Raw genomic sequence first — 18,543 nt, forward strand, 5'->3', positions numbered from 1 at the left:
TCCGGTTTATACACACGGACGAGGTACTTAAGACCAAGAACTGTACGCGGGTGACCTATTCCCCGACAGTTCCATCCAATGATACTCATTTGAACTTGAGAGCTTGTCTACTCATAGACACACCACGGTTACCAACCAGATATCTTGTTTCATGTTCAAGAGCCATAATATCCCCTTCAATTGCGACTATACTAAGCCAAACAGCTTATAAAATGAAATGAAAACACCATCAGCCAATTATATTAGATTCAACTTTCAAGCAGAGGAAAATCAGCAAGTTCTCAACAAAAGAGGAGAAAATTCCACCAACTAGTAGTTTCCAGACGTAAGCAAATCATAGATGAATTAGAGATTCCAATTAGCTATTAAACTAAAAACAAACGACCACAACAGGAATCAACTTACTGATGAAAGGAAATCCTGCGGAATCGACGACAAACGCTCACAGGGGAACCCAATTGAAGAAACCCAGGAGCGACAACCATATAGCAAAATTAGATTTGAAAGGCATCATTATACCATGAGGCAGAAAGAGATGATTGAATCTTCCATACGGTGAAGAAATTTGAAGACTCGGTTGTTGTTTCACACCATGAGAGTTCAGCGGCGACCTTCAGATGGAGGATAGAAACATCATAGCGGAGACCTTTAGACGGAGGGTAGATCGGAAATCACCGTTATGTTGATTGGCGGCGGAGACCAACCGTTACGTTGTTGTTATGCTGGTGGCGGCGGAGACCCTCCGTTTTGGCTCTATGTTCTCAACCCTGCGGCAGTGTCTACGTATAATGAAATTGATTCCTTATCACACCAATCTTCATCACTCAAAATTCATAACCATATTTCCACCAAATATCATTCCTAGCTCCAACACATCGAGTTTATTATCAACAACAAACAATAATACATTCATCGAGTCTAGTTATTTTTGTAAAATTGATTTTAATTTTTAATTATATCTGGTTAGTTGAAAAACTTTAAAAAAGATAATTGTTCTAGTTAGTTGAATTATTCTAATCATTAGACTACTGAATAATGCTAGCAACACACTCTTTAACAAACACACTCCAACACACTCTCTTTTATTGGTTGAAATTCACATGGGTCCCATAAAAAAATGTGGACCCATATAACTTTTATGGGACCCATATAAATTTTAATCAATAAAAGAGAATGTGTTAGAGTGTGTTTGTTATTGGAGTGTGTTGCTAGCACTCCTCTTAGACTACTTGATGATGTTACGTATTGCCGGTGAAACACTAATTAGTGTGCGGAGAAATACTTAGTTGGGAACAAACCCAAGAAAAAAGTTTTTAGGCACACACTCAAAAATGATAAAAAGTTAAAACAAAATTTTAATTGTCACATCATTCAATCATTTTTCATTTAAATTTTTGTGCACGTGTGTGTGTCTACCTAATTTTTTCTTGGGTTTGTGCCCAAGTGACCTTATTTATTTTCCACTCTCTACTTTTAAGGAAAACTAAGATCAAACACAATTTTGATAAAATTCTTAAAATAAGAAGTATCTTTTTTTAATGAAGAAAACACAATATAAGTGACTTAAAAAAATATGATAATTATTTTTTGGCTTAATTACACTTTTGGTCTCTTATCTTTATTTTATGTTTCAATTTGGTCTCTCATCTTTTAAAAGTTTCATGTTGATCTCTTATCTTTTCTTCCGTTGCATTAGTTAGTCCTCCAGTCAAATTTTAGGTTTCAAGTTGGTCCTTATGTTTATTTTAGGTTTCAAGTTAGTCTTTTATGTTTATTTTAGGTTTCAAATTGACCTCTTATCTTTTAATTTTGTTTTTTTTTTTAATTAAAAGAAAATGACATGAAACATAACTGGGACCAAACTTAAGTGACCAACTTTAAACTTAAAGAAAATATAAGGGACCAACTTGAAACTTTTAAAAGATAAGGGACCAACTTGAAACCTAAAATAAAAATAAGGACCAAAGGTCAAAAGTGTAATTAAACCTTTTCTTTTTTAAGTTGTGATTATTATTTGTTATTGTATTTTTTTTAAGTTAATTATTAGTATAATTATATGTTATTATCTTTTTTTGTCTTTATTATTATTATATTTTTACAATATTTATTCAAATTTAATATTTATTACACCTCTTTTTAAATATATTTTTATTAAAAAAACATGAATTTCATATTCTATTATTTGATAGATTTTAATAAAATATCAAAAAATTTATAAATATATTTTACCAAACAGATTTAAGTTAAAAGTTATAATTAAGTTGAAAAAAAATAATAAATATCAAACAACTTTAAGTTTAAAGTTTTTATTTTGAACTTTATTCTTAAAATAGTTTTTAAGCTTTAAAAAAGTAGAGTCAAATACACACTTAAGGAAACTAAAATAAAGAACTTTTACATTAAAAAATTTATTTTTCTATTTTTTAAAAAATAGAATACACAAATTTTAATTTTTTTTTTGATAATTTACTTATCATTTTCCATGTTTAATACTAAATGATTGAGTTCAATTATTGGGCGAATTCTCAATAAAAAATTTACCGCTAAAGTGAAACAAATACCAAAAAAAAAAACAAATCTTTGTAAAATTTTACTAATCTCAATCCCAATTAAAGATTTCCGTAAAAAAAATACCAATTAAAAGATTATCGGATTTAAAAAACTAAAAATTGACTGGACCAAAAGAGAAAACAAACAATTGAGTAGTACTAATATTTATAAATTTTGATCATGTGTTTTCCGTGAATTAAACAAAAGCTGGTAAGTGGAATCTTCCTAAACCAAAAACACTAAAAAATTAAAAATAAAATAAATAAGCGCGTTTGCACGCAAGCGAAAAGCTATAACAACACAACTTGGAGAAGGACTCTGTTTTTGGCGTCTTCTTCTTCATTCTTCTTCTTTCTTTTTCGATTGTAATTTCAATTTCTTCTTCTCGAAGCTTCTTCTTTTTCACTTCATCGATTCCGATCGTTCCAATTTCACTATGGCTACGATCGGACACACTAACCTCAACGCTAAATTGGTATTTATCAATTCTCTTGATCCTTTTTTTTTCTTCTTCAATCTAGTTTTTGTCTCACAATAACCCTAATTCATGTAAGTTTTTTAAATTAATTTTGTTCATTGAATTTTAGGTTTTGCTTGGAGATATGGGTGCTGGAAAATCTAGCCTTGTTTTGCGATTTGTCAAGGGTCAATTCCTTGAATTTCAGGTTTTTTTGCTTTTGATTTTTATCTTATCAATTCAATTGGATGCTTGTGGAATTCAATTTTGTTTGTATAATTTTAACGGGTTTTTAGGTTTAACAGAAAAATCTTTTCTTTTTTTTTTCAATTATGAAAATTGTTAGTTTTTTGCCAATCCCCTTTTGCTCTTGTTTTGTCAGTTTGTGTTTTTGACTAAATTGAAACTAGGGTTTTCCTGTTAAGATTTTCCAATGACATGTTTTTAAAACTTGCTAATATATGATGGAGTAGTCTTAGTGTTAGCTTTTTAAATTTGATCTGAATTTGATTATGATGTTACATTTAATCTGCAACAAACCATCAATTTAATCTCTAAACTATCATTCTCTCTTCAACTTAGTCTCTAAACCATGTAAATAGGAGTATACTAAGTAGTCCCCGAAATACACAAAGACTGTCAATTTAGTCCTTGATATTTTAAGGATTAAATTGTTGGATTTTATATAATTTAAGGACAATTTAAAGACTAAATTGGTGAGAGACTTGGTTTAGGGACTAAATTGATGATTTATTCTTTAATTTGTTAAAATCTATGGTTACTTATTACTTACATTCATTCGAATAGGTTACTTATTACTTTACATTCATTCGAATGTTGATTTCACAATAAATGTTTACAAGTTATTAACAATTCACCTAGAGTACCGGTACTTGTGGGGAAAAGATAGGAACAGGAGCAATTCCTTGTAAAATATGTACCACACTACCACGTAAAAAGTGTGACTGGGATTGGGAGGCAGAGAGATAAAGTGTTTCTTCTTATGTACTTTGGTAGTGTGTGCACTTCAATGGTTTTGGATTCCGAGAACTGTTATTTATTGCCAAATCTTTAAACATATAGATTTGTGGACATTGTGAAGCTGAATTTATTTGGTCTATTCTGAAACAGGAATCAACAATAGGGGCGGCATTTTTCTCCCAGACATTGGCAGTAAATGATGCAACAGTGAAATTTGAGATTTGGGACACAGCAGGACAAGAGAGATACCATAGCTTGGCTCCCATGTACTATAGAGGCGCTGCTGCTGCTATCATTGTCTATGACATTACTAACTTGGTATGATATCTTTTTCTTTGGATATTTCTTAATTCTCATTACCTAGGTGATATTTAATATAATTTGTTTAGCTGTGTGTACATTTAAATGTATAAGTAATGTGGAGAATTTTTTGAGGGATCAACAAACCGTAATTGGTGCAAAATATTAAAAATTGAGTAAAATGAATAGAAGATCAATTCTGCTTGTTGGCTTCTTTCTTTCAATATGTGTTTTCATTTTCCTTTCTTTAGAGTTTAGGGCCGAAACTCCAGAGACTGTGCTTGGAATATTTGAGTGTTTAATTGTTTATATTTAGTTTATTACTGTGGTTTTATTTTTTTATGATTATTTCTTTTTTTTTCACAGGATTCATTTACTCGAGCAAAGAAATGGGTCCAAGAGCTTCAGAAGCAAGGTATTTGCTGATTGGTTCTGAAGTTTTCTTATTCTTATATATTTTTCTGGAGTGAAATAAAAATTATAGATTGTAAAAAGGAAAACCAAGCTAATTATTAACTGAATACAAATTTCTGATGCAAACTATATGTAAAGCAACGTTGACCATATTATCAAATATTCCTTTTGTGAAAATGTGAAATTCATTTTTCTTCTTTCTATTTTACATGAACATGGCTGTTAGAATGACATTCATCAGTTCAACGAAACTATGAAGTCATGTTTTATACCAAAAATATAGATGAGCATAAACATGGTTTATAATACAAGACATGATGTGAGAGTGATGAATATATGAGAGAATTGCAAACAATTATTCCTTGCCTTGTTAAATACAGGGTTTGTGGCAGCTGTAGTTGATTGTATCTCAACTAATGTACTCATTCTGGGTTTATTGCAGGGAATCCTAACATGGTCGTGGCTTTTGCTGGTAACAAAGCTGACTTGGAAGAAAAGAGGAAAGTGACAGCTGAAGTAAGTGTTATCGTGTTTTCAGTTTTTCCATTATTAAAGTGACAACAGCTGAACAAGTAGTTTCTTATTTCACCTAAGCTACATATTTTAACTATTCTATTTCTGAGCATCTTCAAATTGAGTTTTTATATTCAATACTTGCATTTGCATCATGAGAAACTTCTTGCTTAAAGGTTCATTTTGAATTAACTTCTAGCTCGTGGAAGTTTCTTAATTAAATAAGAATTTAGTTCCAACTGAAAAAGCCCTGGTAACATTGAAAGTTTGTAAGTGGGATAAGTTAGATGAAGGAGCTTCTTAAAAAGTTGGGACCCTCAGTTATTGCTATATCATTTCAATTTTTTCTTTTCCTACAACTGCTTATTGAAAAGGTTATTTGGGCGGGCTCTAAACAAGTGTGTAATTCTATTATCGGTGTTTCTAGTTTAGGTTAACAAATGGTCTATAAACCCCTCCGATAAAATTGGATGGATTAATTCTTTGTTGGTTTCACTGTGATTAAAAGTTAAAAATGGGGCCCCCGGAAGTGGGCAGTGGGATTGGTCCCCTTGGATTAGTCGGTCCTAAGGCCGGATACCAAGTTTTCAAAACAAAAAAAAAGTTAAAAATGGGGGTAAAGTGCCTTATATCATGCATTGCAGCTTCGAATCACAAAGTCTTGATATTAATTCCAAAATGAAAATCACATAAGCTTAACTTCGAAAGATTTAGCTGCAGTAATTCTTCTGACTTCAGCATGTACGTAGAACACTAGTACTTGCTAATTGTTCAGTGTCCTAATTTCCAACACAGAAGATTATTTAAAGTATAATATACTATTAAAAGCATTTTTGGCTCTTCTATAATGAATAATGTATATAAACAATTGCATACTTGATACACCTCTAATATGCCGGTGACATTTCTTGAAACTGCCAACTTATTAGCTCTTGCTCTTGTACAATGCAGGAAGCACGTGTGTATGCTGAAGAAAACGCTTTGTTTTTCATAGAGACCTCTGCTAAAACCGCGGCCAATGTTAATGATATATTTTATGAAATAGGTGCGAGTCATTTCCTATTAACTATATACACTTTATGCTGCTTAATAAGTGATGTCTATAAAAAAAATCTTTAATTTAATTGCATAAGGATAAATCAAATAAGGGAGAACATAATTTATATCAGTCCAAGGAGGTGGAAAGAAAAATGAAAAATGACAACTCCCCTTTTGAGGAAATATAGACCCTATACATTACAGGCCATGTTATTTTCATTATCTGCACTCCTGATTAGATAAACTTGCAAAAAGGAAATGTAAACAAAGTGAGTTTGTTATTCCTACTATAGTATTTGCTGAATCGAAGGTTCAAATGGAGAGCTGAGCCTTTTGAATTTTGATTCGCACCAGACGAATATGTGTTTTCTGTTTTCTCGACATATATGGTTTTCGTATGATTCTCTAGATAAAGAGATTAAAGAAGGGTGTGAATGACATTTAACCATATTTTCTAATTCATATTGATTTGAAGTGTAATAATTACATCATATTGCTGACTCATTCACACAAATAATGGTTTCTCTATGATCTCTCTCGATGTATTTAGAATTTTTTATGAATATATGCTGAGATATATGCTAACATATACATTGTCTGACTTGCAATTGTTCACATAAACAGCAAAGAGGTTACCAAGGGCACAGCCAGCACAAAACCCGCCAGGGATGGTTCTTGTTGATAGACCCACCGAAGGATCCAGAGCTGCATCATGTTGTTCATAATTATTTATTTTGCATGATCCAACTTAGTTAAACTCGTTTTATGTGTTTTTGTGTATACTAAACGCACTTTGAATCTTCGGTTATGTGAAGCTCCAACAAGTTTATGGGCTGCAAATTACATAATGTAACTTGTTGGTTTGAATTATATATCCTTTGGATGTTGAATTTTATCTGTTGATTTGATCTGGTTTGTATATAGAGTGAAATGCTTGAAACTTGACAGTCAAGCTGATTGATTAATTTTTCGAACATTCATTTTCTGTGTGCAGCAATTTGAATAAACAAAATGTGCAGAATACTTGTAGTATATTAGAGGTATCAGTATCACTGTCAGAGGTATAGAATAAATTTTGAAAATTAAATATCTTTTTTATAATGGAAGTTGAATCTTTCATAATTCTCACAATTATCACTGGTATAGTTGATATATAATGATAGGAACTAGAATTATAAAAATCTATAAACTCCAGTAACGTATATTGATGTATATTGGATTTCATTCATACTACTCAAATCCATATCAAATTTAGTTGCTTTTTGTTATTAAGTTTGGATCTTTAAAATATACTAGTAACTATATATTTTTTATTTGTTATATATGTGCATGTATCAATCATTGATACTTTGTCATAAAAAAACTGATTTGTTTACTTTATCAATGGTTAAAGATTACTATGTGCTTTACCTTCTAAAGTGAAGAGGCCGAAATTAAAAGGTTCAGTTCACCATCAACACATGATATTTTTTTTGACAAACCATCAACACATGATATTAGTAATTAATAGCTCGATCGATAGAAATATTATATATTATATGAAGGATCAGAGAGTGAATTTTTAATCATTAAACTACTTAAAAACAACAACAATAAGATTATTTGAGTTTCTTTTACTTTAACTAGCGGGCGTGGTTCAAAATTGAGAAAACATTAGCATTATTTTTTTTTCAGAACTATGACGTTTAGGGTGCCTTTGATTTGTAAAACAACAAGAATTTGACAGAACAGCACAGGACGGAACAAGATAATACATGACAGGACAAAACTGTACCGGAGAGATATAAGGCGACAATATTTTTATATTCGAAAATAAAATGGGTATTTTCGTATTTTTTATAGTTATACTTTGGACAAAAAATTGTCATGTGATTTAGTGAGGGACAAAAAATCTTGTTTTTGTCTTGTTCCTTGCTACCTAATTTGTCCAGTCCCATAACCAGTTTCAAATCAAACAGAATACAACAAAAGTTGTCCAATCCAATTCCCTATTTTTTAGCATATCAAACACACCCTTATTGTGATCCTAGTTTGAGAGATTAATTTCTACAACAAATAATAGCTACTTTATAGTGTTTGATTTGGCGGTGGAATTCACTAAACATGCGGTGGAACTCTCTTGAAACGAGAGAATGAGTGCATAAACATCAAACCAAACATATCATTACACTGATATAACTTTGATTTTAAATATAGGTACAAATCAAAGTGTATTTGGTTTAAGGTCTAAATTTAGATTAAATACACATGAATTTTGTTTATATTTAAGAGTGCGTTTTATTTGCAGAAAAATAAGAGAGTGAACAAACAAGATAATTCATGTTGTTGTGTTTGATTTTAAATATGTGTTGAGGCTGAACAAATTGGGGCTAAAGGAATGGACAAACACTAAAATTCTTGTTCTCTCAAGTACAAGTTGTCTAAAATGTCAAAAAAACAAACATCTTATAAGATAAAAAATTATTCAACCTTAAAAAGATTGTGATATGTTGTTCTATCTTAAACTGTTTTATATGTATTGTCCAGTAATTATTTTTTACAGATCAACGAGCTCTAAAATTACATTCCAAGAAACTTGTGACATATTTTTAGATAAAGGACACATAAGCGTAACTACTGGACAAAACAGTACAAGACAGAATAGCACAACACATGACAGAACAGCACAAAACAAATTTTTGGGATATTGAACATTTTTTTGTCTTATACGATATTTGGTTAATAAAATTGTATTTTAGACAACTTGTACTGCGGACAAAAAGTTGTGTTGTGGTTTAGTGAGGGACAAAAAATTATGTTTTTGTCATGTCCATTGCCACCCAGTTTGTTCAGTTCCTGAAACAGTTTTACAATCAAACACAATACAACTATAGTTATACTGTCCCGTCCCTTATTTTTTAGCATATCAAACGGACTCGTAAGTTAACTAAATTTATATCAGTATAAGAAAAATCTTGAAATCGTGTAGATTTGCCACTCTATTTATAAGAATTTATTTGTCCAACCTATAATACTAAATGATATTTCTTCATTTTTGGTCGCATAGATATTTAACAGTTGGATTGTTATTAGTTACAATAATCAGAGTCACTTTTGGAGTAACTTTTCCCCCACTAAAACAAAAGGCAAGAATCACTTTTCTTTTACATAAAAAAATGTAAGAATCTATTAATGGTGGCATTTAGGGTGCACAAGTTTAAAATTTGTGCACCATGCACAAATATAGATCAATGGTTAGATTTCACAGTCTTATTAAAACTTATCATGCACCTTCCACATTAGATTGAACTTCCTTTCATCTACTTCATTTTCCACTGTATTGCTCCTTCCTCGGTCAATTCTCTTCATAAACTTTCAAACCCAAATTTTTTCAGATTCATGAATCCTAGTCCCGTTTCTCCAAAAATCATATTTATTTATGTATTTTGGGTTTTTGCGATGAAGAATCATCTTCTTTCTTCTTCATGCTTCAAAAAACAAATTTTCTTTCTTCTTCATCAAATCCATCGAAAGAACACAAAAGTCACTACTCAAAATTTTGATGATTAAATTCATATGTCCAGCCAGATCTGGGTGGGAAGAAAATGGATGAAGGGAAAAAGATAAACTTGTACATCTAAGTGGTTAGCAAAACAATTTTGTCCAAAAAATTTATGTGTTGTGATTTTTCTGTTCTTCGATTAGTTAAAGATGTAGAGAAATTTATGTGTTGTGATTTTTGTGTTCTTCAATGATTTAAAGAAGAAGAAAGGGACAATTTTTGTTGATGAATATTTTTAGAGAAATGAACAAATAGACAATAACCATTGTGACTTAAAATATTATAATAAATCAGAAGAAATAGACAATAACCATTGAATGTTGAAAATATACAGAACTTGGAGAATCTGAATTCAAATGTGGATCTCGAAAATGAAAATGTCGATTAGAAACTTTATGCTTAACCCGTTTCGTTGTTTATACTTTCTCAAGTTGGTGTTTTTGTTAAATTTTTAAGTTGCTTTATGCTCAAAGAGCTCAGAGAGATGATGAAGCTGCAGCATCCCAAATAGTGCTTGTCAACCCAAAATCAAACATCGCTTAGTTAAAATCAACACCTTTTTAATTCTCTCATATTTCTATGTGTTAGAGTTTCAAAATTTGGGTTCTAATGAAAAATGAGGAGGATGGACAAGAGATATGGGGGGTTTTCTGAGAAACCAGGAAAGAGAAAGGATGGTGTTAGATTTGATTTGGGTGTGAGAAAAAAATCTAGTGTTGACAAACTACAGTAATACTGTGTTCCTTATTTAATCTAATGGTCAAAAATTAACTTATAAAGTTGTGCATCCATGCACAAATTTAACAATTTGTGCATTGTAAATGCCACCTCTATTAATGTCTAAAACATTACTCTTTTTTCTAGTTCTAGTAGAAGAAACGATGAAGATCTTTGGCAAAACCGTGCTTCCAGGCCAAATCATACTTTTTGCCTCTGGGTATGTATCCATCATCCAATCCAAATTCTACTATTTCTCAGGATCCTGAATCCGCCACTGATGGTGTTTGTGTTTATGTTTATGTTATGCTTTGAATTGTAACAAAATTCAATTCCAATGATTTTGTTGAATTGTGTTTGTGATCAATAACAGGCTTCTGTTTTTGGCATCAACAACTTATGATGTGCATAGATCAATCAACAAATAAAATAGAGAATCCGAAATTCAAAAGATTTATTTTCTAAGGAGAAGTGGTGTGACATTGTAAGTGAGTGGTTAAATGAAGAAATATTATTGGTTTAAGGATTATGGTTTACTTTACATGAGTAACAGAATGACTATCTAAAATTTATATATACAGGAGTAATATGATATATCTCCGCACAACATATAAATCTATTTCAAAACACACAAAGGATTGGATGAAAAGATATGTGACAAAATCTAAGTCACACAATTGGCATATAAATAGTGACAGAATTAGAAAAACTCAAATAAAACAAATAAAATTAAAGGGTACATACCTTTTAAAAATATTCCAAAGGGACATATGTGAAGAGCATCAACCTCACAGTTCAGTTCGTTTGAGTAAGAGATGATGACCCAAAGCCTAAAATCAAAAATTATAAAAATAAGTATATCAATAAAAAAAATGAATAAATAAAAAAGTAAAGGAAAGGAAAGTAAAACAACTATTACATAATTCAATTAAAAATAAAGTATATATTATTTAATTTGTATCATAATAGAATATAAATACACATATACGGTAACAATTAACTAAACCTATAAATGATGTGCAACACAAAAGTTGAATGTATGATCTGCAACAAACAAAAAATGTCAAATTCTCTTAATTTTATTTGTTATGCAAAAAGTTGATTTTTGCAAAAAATAAAATAACTACAACAAATCATGGTTTTAGAAAATAACATAAGTATTTATACCTGATGCACAAAAGATGACGAGGCAAGATAATTGAAAGAGAAATTGCACATTATAAGATATGAAAAAATCTATTGTCACATTCAACCGGAAAAACAAATGGTAATCTTATTAAGCACATCATTGAGCACCCGGGGATGAAAATATTTGTTTCTAACATTCGTAATGTTTAGTTAGAAAAATATGAATAGGATACAAATTAAAACAGTTGTAAGCTATATATTAAAATATTGGTAGAAGAGTCTAAGGGATGAAAATTGAATTGTGACTTAAGAGATGAAAATTATATTCCCGAGAGTTACAAAGTTAATTAGTGTGTATTTTTGTATTCTCCTTATTATAACTAGCGGGCCAGGCAGGCGCGTTCCGCGCCTGCCTGTGTCTAACTTATGTACCCAAAAAAAAAAGATACGCCTTATGTTATGGTGAGTTTGTTAATAAAAGATTTTTGTTGCTACTAAAAAAAGCAAGGGTAATGTTGGTATTATGAAAATTCTACCCCAAAACTCATGTATCCTTTTTATATATTATGGAATAATTAAAAAACCATAAAGGAAGTTAAGGGCAAAATGGACCCAAAAAAATCCAGCCCAAACTCCCTTATCCCCTTTATATATTGTTATAGATTATAGATTATGGAATAATTAAAAAACCATAAAGGAAGTTAAGGGCAAAATGGACCAAAAAAAATTCAGTCCAAACTCCCTTATCCCCTTTATATATTGTTATAGATTATGGAATAATTAAAAAACCATAAAGGAAGTTAAGGGCAAAATGGACCAAAAAAAATCCAGCCCAAACTCCCTTATCCCCTTTATATATTGTTATAGATATAGTAAGCAAAAATTATTATATTCACCAAAAAAAGTAAAGGCTAAGTAAAAGCTTGAGTGAGTGTATATTAAAAAGCCATAAGTATATAAATGTAGAATATGAAAAGTATAGATATGACAATAATAATAATAATAATAATAACTAATAATAATAATATAGATGACGTGGCTAAATGAAACAATTTGATTGGTCTAAGTGAATTAGGGTTAGGAGAACTATTTAGGATTATATATATAGATTAGTTGGATTGTTATCTTTTATATTATAAGCTTGTATACACAAGCAAATTCTAAACCCTAATTTGTTTTCCCTGTTTTCCCTCCATTTTATCATTCAATTTTTATTAAAAAATAATATAATTTTGTCTTGACTAGGATTCAAACCTGCAACCCTTCAATGCAAGACAATATTTCCAACCACTATAGCAAGTATACCAATTGTGATTAACATTATGTGCAATAATTGATAAGCACCATCAATTTTAAAAGTATATCATATCAAAATTATTGTTGACTATATTATTCATCACGAAATATTTTTATGTCTTTCCTGATCAGTGATTTTTTTCTACCGGATCATAAATTTAGAGAATAATTATCATGTGAGGTTTGGAAAGTTATCATCACGTGTGATTTGGAAAGTTATATATATATATATATATATATATATATATATATATATATATATATATATATATATATATATATATATATATATATTCTCATACTATAACACCTTCAACAATATTGAAATCTATTAAAAAAAAAACATCTTTCACATTTTAATGTCTCATGTAACCTTGCTTATATCACTTTTAAAATTATTTATTATGCAGTTTATTAAATTGTAGTTTCTTAAAATTGGAAAAAAAAATTTGTAAAAAAAAAATAATGGAAAAAAATTGATATTTTTTATAAATACCCTTTATTTTTATGTTAATGTATCCAAACATAAATCAATTCTGTTTGACTCACTTTTAACCAAAATCAAATCTATCAAACTCAATTCTGCTAAATCAATTTTTTTTGCAATACAACCAAACACAACCATAGTCATGTCAATAATCACATTCATTATTTTGATTTTAACATTGCAAATCTAATATTAACCGATGATCAATTGCTACAATATGAACTAGCAGATATTGAGTTGATGTTACGTAGTTGTGGGAAGAGTTTAAAAGATTATCCTCCAATGCCTAGAACAGACACATCATTAGTTCCTGATATACAAAATAGTTTAATACACGACGAATTGAATTATAACAAACAATCATTAGCTGAGGAACATGTTAGATTGGTGTCAACTATGACTTCAGAGCAACGTAAAGTATGTGACACAATCATGACAAGAGTTAACGAAAACAAACCTGGTATGTTTTTTCTTTATGGTTATGGCGGTACAGTGAAGACATTTATCTGGAGAGCCATGTCAGCCGCATTACACTCAAAATGTGAGATAGTTTTAACAGTTGCCTCAAGTGGGATCGCTGCATTGCTTATACCTGGCGGTAGAACATCACATTCAAGGTTTTGTATTCCTCTAAATGTTGACGAGTTTTCAACATGTACCATAGTTCCTAAAAGCCCTTTGGCACTATTAATACAAAAAGCAAAGCTGATTATATGGGATGAAACACCAATGATGCACAAACACTGTTTCGAAGTTGTTGATCGAACTTTAAAAGATATTCTCAAGTCTGTTGATGAAAAAAATAAACATATTCCTTTCGGTGGAAAAGTTGTTGTTTTTGACAGAGATTTTAGACAAATTCTACCAGTAATACCCAAAGGTACAAGGCCATAAGTTGTTCATGCTACTATTAATTCTTCGGTTCTTTGGGATTTTTGTGAAGTTTTAACATTGAGTAAAAATATGAGGCTTCTCGGTGGTGCTTCGAGTGTAGACGTTGAACAAAGAATATTGTTTTATGAATGGATTTTGGGTGTTGGCGATGGAGAAATTGGAGATGACAACGACGATGATTTAGAAGTTGACATTCCATCAGATTTGTTGATTCCAAATTCAGGTGATCCTCTTGCTTCTATCGTTGAAAGCACTTATCCCCAACTTTTACAAAACATGAACGATATAACGTATTTCCAAAATAGAGCTATACTAGCTCCTAAAAATTCAATAGTCGACACAATAAATGATTATATGTTGGATTTAATTCCTGGTGAAGAAAAAACATATTTGAGTTATGATACTCCACTCACACAAAATGTAGACGGTCAAACAGTGGATGATGTTCATACTCCCGAATTTTTTATCACGATTTATACGTCGGGACTTCCAAATCACAAGTTGAGACTTAAAGTTTGAGGTCCAGTTATGCTATTAAGGAATTTGAATAAAAAATTAGGATTATGCAACGGAACAAGACTTATTATTACGAGATTGGAAAAACGTGTTCTTGAAGGAAAATTTATTTCATGAAGTAATATTGGTGATCAGGTTTTCATACCTAGATTTTCTCTAACACCATCTGACGTGAGAATTCCTTTTAAATTTCAACGGAGACAATTTCCTATAATGATTTCTTTTGCGATAAATATTAATAAGAGTCAGAGACAATCTTTAAAGCATGTTGGGATATATCTTCCGTCGCCAGTGTTTTCACATGGTCTTGTATGTTGCAATTTCAAGAGTTGCTTCTAGAAAATGATTAAAAATATTGATCATCGATGACGACTGTGAAGATACGACTAAGATTTCGAATGTGGTCTATAAGGAAGTCTTCCGTAATATAACATAATTTTCTTTGTATGAATATTTATCCAAAATTATTGTTGAACTATCGTTTAATGTTACTCAGCTTTTTTCATACACCTTACATTATTAGAATTATCATATATTATTTAATCATTATATATCTTACAGCTAATCAGACCCGTGCACTGCACGGGTCGATGTTCTAGTTAGTTACAATAATCAGAGTCACTTTTGGAGTAACTTTTCCCCCACTAAAACAAAAGTCAAGAATCACTTTTCTTTTACATAAAAAAATGTAAGAATCTATTAATGTCTAAAACATTACTCTTTTTTCTAGTTCTAGTAGAAGAAACGATGAAGATCTTTGGCAAAACCGTGCTTCCAGGCCAAATCATACTTTTTGCCTCTGGGTATGTATCCATCATCCAATCCAAATTCTACTATTTCTCAGGATCCTGAATCCGCCACTGATGGTGTTTGTGTTTATGTTTATGTTATGCTTTGAATTGTAACAAAATTCAATTCCAATGATTTTGTTGAATTGTGTTTGTGATCAATAACAGGCTTCTGTTTTTGGCATCAACAACTTATGATGTGCATAGATCAATCAAGAATAACCAAACACCACCTTCTGAGGAACAACTCAAAGCTCTTGAAGATTATATAAAATCGGTTCGTCGCTCACCTTAATTGTGGCATATGTTCCACCACGTCATTCATCCTATCTCCACTAGTGTTCATAGATCATAAACAAAATGGTTTTTATAAATTTAATTTTTGAAATCTTATTAATACTAGACAACGGATGCACGAGTCTAAATGTGTGATGCACGAGTCTATTGTATGTTATTATTATTTTTATTTTGTCGATGGAGACTTACTTCTGGAGTCAACGGATCCCTCCTCTGTTAGTAATTGTTATTTGAGTTATGTTATCAGGTGTCTCAAAAATGGAAAAAAGCTTTACGAGAATATTTTTTATATTTTTAAATGTTGATTATACAAATTTTAAGATAATTTTATTGCTTCATAATCTGTTTAAACGAATGACAAAGGTTACTGTTGAATTTTAAGTATGAGCGGTTAATTAAGTTTTACATCAACTATAAATGTTTAAACTATTAGATATATAAGCGAGATGATTCATGAACTTAATTTAATACCTTAAAGTTTTAGGTGGAGATGTAGTGTCTCATTATTTTTTGATCCTAGAACATTGGTTCATTATTTCTCATGACGCTCTCTCTACGCTCCAACAAGTGGTATCAAAGTTATGATTCGACTTAGTATGAAAGCGAGAGTGGATATGATGATTCTAATTAGATTAGAATGAAATTGTTGTCTGACTATCATCACAACCTCGAAACTTACAACTCAAATACAACAAGAGTTGAACATTTAGGGATTTAGGATTCTTGTTGTCTCGAAAGTTAAAAGGGATTTCTGAGTTTGTCGGTAAAAGTTAGAGAAAGTAGATTTATAATGCTCAACAATGACACCAAACTCAAAGTCACGTTTGGAAGAAGTCAAAATCTACTGGACCTAAATTAAGCTCATGAACCAAATTACGTGCATATAGGCTCTGTTTGGTAAAAAATAGCAGATAGCTAATAAGCTAGCTTATATCGAATAGTTTATAAACTAGCTTATAGCGAATAAGCCGGTTGATTGAATTTGTAGTGTTTTGTAAAATTAGCGGTTGAACTATCTTATAGGTATGAAATCACATAAAAAAAATATATGTTTAATTAGTACTAATATTTAATTTTTTCAAGTAAGATGATAGGTGTAAAATTGAAAGAAAAAAATGATAAGCTCATAAGCTACTTCAAATAGTGTTTGAAAAATAAGTTATTTTTTAAAAACTATTACCACACAGAGTTTATAGCTTTATAGCTTATAAACTCAATATTTAGTCCTATCAAACAGAGCCATAGACATCCAAGTGGTTCACATTGAATAAACCATTTATTCTTAACTAGAATAAAAAGCACAAGTTTATAAGCTATAAGCTCAATATTTGGTCCTATCAAACAGAGCCATAGACATCCAAGCGGTTCATATTAAATAAACCACTCAATCTTAATTAGAATAAAAAGCACAAATTTGTAAACAAATCATACCTTTATCCTAAACAAATCATACCTTTATCCTAAAATCGACGACGAGTTAGAACGCACCCTTCGAAAAATCAACCAAATAATTTTTTTGAGACATTGAATAAATCACTCAGTCTTAATTAGAACAAAAAGCACAAATTTGTAAACAAATCATACTTTTATCCTAAAATTGAACATGAGTTAGGATGCACCCTTTGAAAAATCAACCAAATAATTTTTTTGACATTTGGAGGAGCTCTTTATTCTACCTCAGCATATTCCAATTACTATTTACACACAGAGTTTATAAGCACTTGATTAAACTGTTGAAAGAAAAAAAAAATCTACTAAATCTTAGTCCAGAAAAAAAAAAACTGATCCAAAAAAAAAAAACAATTAATCCATTTACACATATGGGCAATCGTATGTTAAGGAAAAATGACTCATTAAACAAAATAAAAAAATTATGCGCGTGCGTTATTAAAAATAAAATATACAAAAACAGAGGAAAAGGGGGAAAAAATGCAGAAAAAGTGGCCCATGCAGGTCTCGAACCTGCGACCTTCGCGTTATTAGCACGACGCTCTAACCAACTGAGCTAATGGGCCAATTGTTTATTTTTTGTAACTACCCCTATTTGTATTTATGTGTCTTGCAAAAGATGTGAAAAAATATCAACTGCGTTCATACATGCATGATGTATTTTCCTTTCATTGATCAACTAAAGATAATATGCCAATGAAGTTCAATATAGTACTCAACTTTTAATCATTTATTTTTCTTTAAATCTGCTTAAGAAAGATGAACATATTCATAGTAAAAGGTTGACAAATTCCAAAGGACTTAAATCAAATTATATTTGGCAAGTTGTAGATTTATAATGCTATGTTGTTTAACTCTGTTTTTGAGCTAGGACAAAGCAAAATTTTGTTTTGCTCATTTGGTTATTTAATCCCATCCCATCTTTTTAACCAAATAAAAAGAAGGCAAAATGAATCCATAGGACTTATAGATGCATTTTACCTAAAAAGAATTATATATTTGTTACCTACTATTCGTTTGGTTATTTAAATGTGGACATATTTCATTATGTTTTACACTAAATTTAGAGGTTGTTGCAGATGGAATGAGAAGTGAATATTTGCAACCTATTTCGTGAAGCTACTCAATTAGTGGAATGGTAAAACGGGAAAGACGTAGGGCACGTGAGAAATTGATA

General features: G+C 30.5%; 1 protein-coding gene, 1 long non-coding RNA gene and 1 other non-coding gene across 3 annotated transcripts; 2 read left to right on the forward strand and 1 right to left on the reverse strand.

Moving 5' to 3' along the window:
* Positions 1-2,782: 2,782 nt before the first annotated feature.
* LOC123921422 (ras-related protein RHN1-like) lies at positions 2,783-7,233 on the forward strand. The gene is made up of 7 exons (XM_045973961.1): positions 2,783-3,025; positions 3,138-3,215; positions 4,139-4,306; positions 4,655-4,703; positions 5,145-5,218; positions 6,167-6,260; positions 6,878-7,233. The coding sequence occupies exons 1-7, from the start codon at positions 2,987-2,989 to the stop codon at positions 6,976-6,978; spliced, it is 603 nt and encodes a 200-aa protein (XP_045829917.1). The 5' UTR covers positions 2,783-2,986; the 3' UTR covers positions 6,979-7,233.
* An 8,216-nt stretch (positions 7,234-15,449) lies between these two features.
* On the forward strand, positions 15,450-16,231 carry LOC123921423. The gene is made up of 2 exons (XR_006814057.1): positions 15,450-15,635; positions 15,789-16,231. It is a non-coding gene; the product is annotated as an uncharacterized LOC123921423 (long non-coding RNA).
* A 1,627-nt stretch (positions 16,232-17,858) lies between these two features.
* On the reverse strand, positions 17,859-17,932 carry TRNAI-AAU. Its single transcript has one exon. It is a non-coding gene; the product is annotated as a tRNA-Ile (tRNA).
* Positions 17,933-18,543: the final 611 nt, after the last annotated feature.

The sequence above is a fragment of the Trifolium pratense genome, linkage group LG4, assembly GCF_020283565.1.
Source record: "Trifolium pratense cultivar HEN17-A07 linkage group LG4, ARS_RC_1.1, whole genome shotgun sequence".
Taxonomy (NCBI): domain Eukaryota; kingdom Viridiplantae; phylum Streptophyta; class Magnoliopsida; order Fabales; family Fabaceae; genus Trifolium; species Trifolium pratense.

Coding starts and splice junctions, on each gene's coding strand:
- LOC123921422 (XM_045973961.1), top strand. CDS start 2,987: ATGGCTACGATCGGACACACTAACCTCAACGCTAAATTG. Junction 4,704..5,144: donor CCAAGAGCTTCAGAAGCAAG/GTATTTGCTGAT, acceptor GGTTTATTGCAG/GGAATCCTAACATGGTCGTG. Junction 5,219..6,166: donor AGAGGAAAGTGACAGCTGAA/GTAAGTGTTATC, acceptor TGTACAATGCAG/GAAGCACGTGTGTATGCTGA.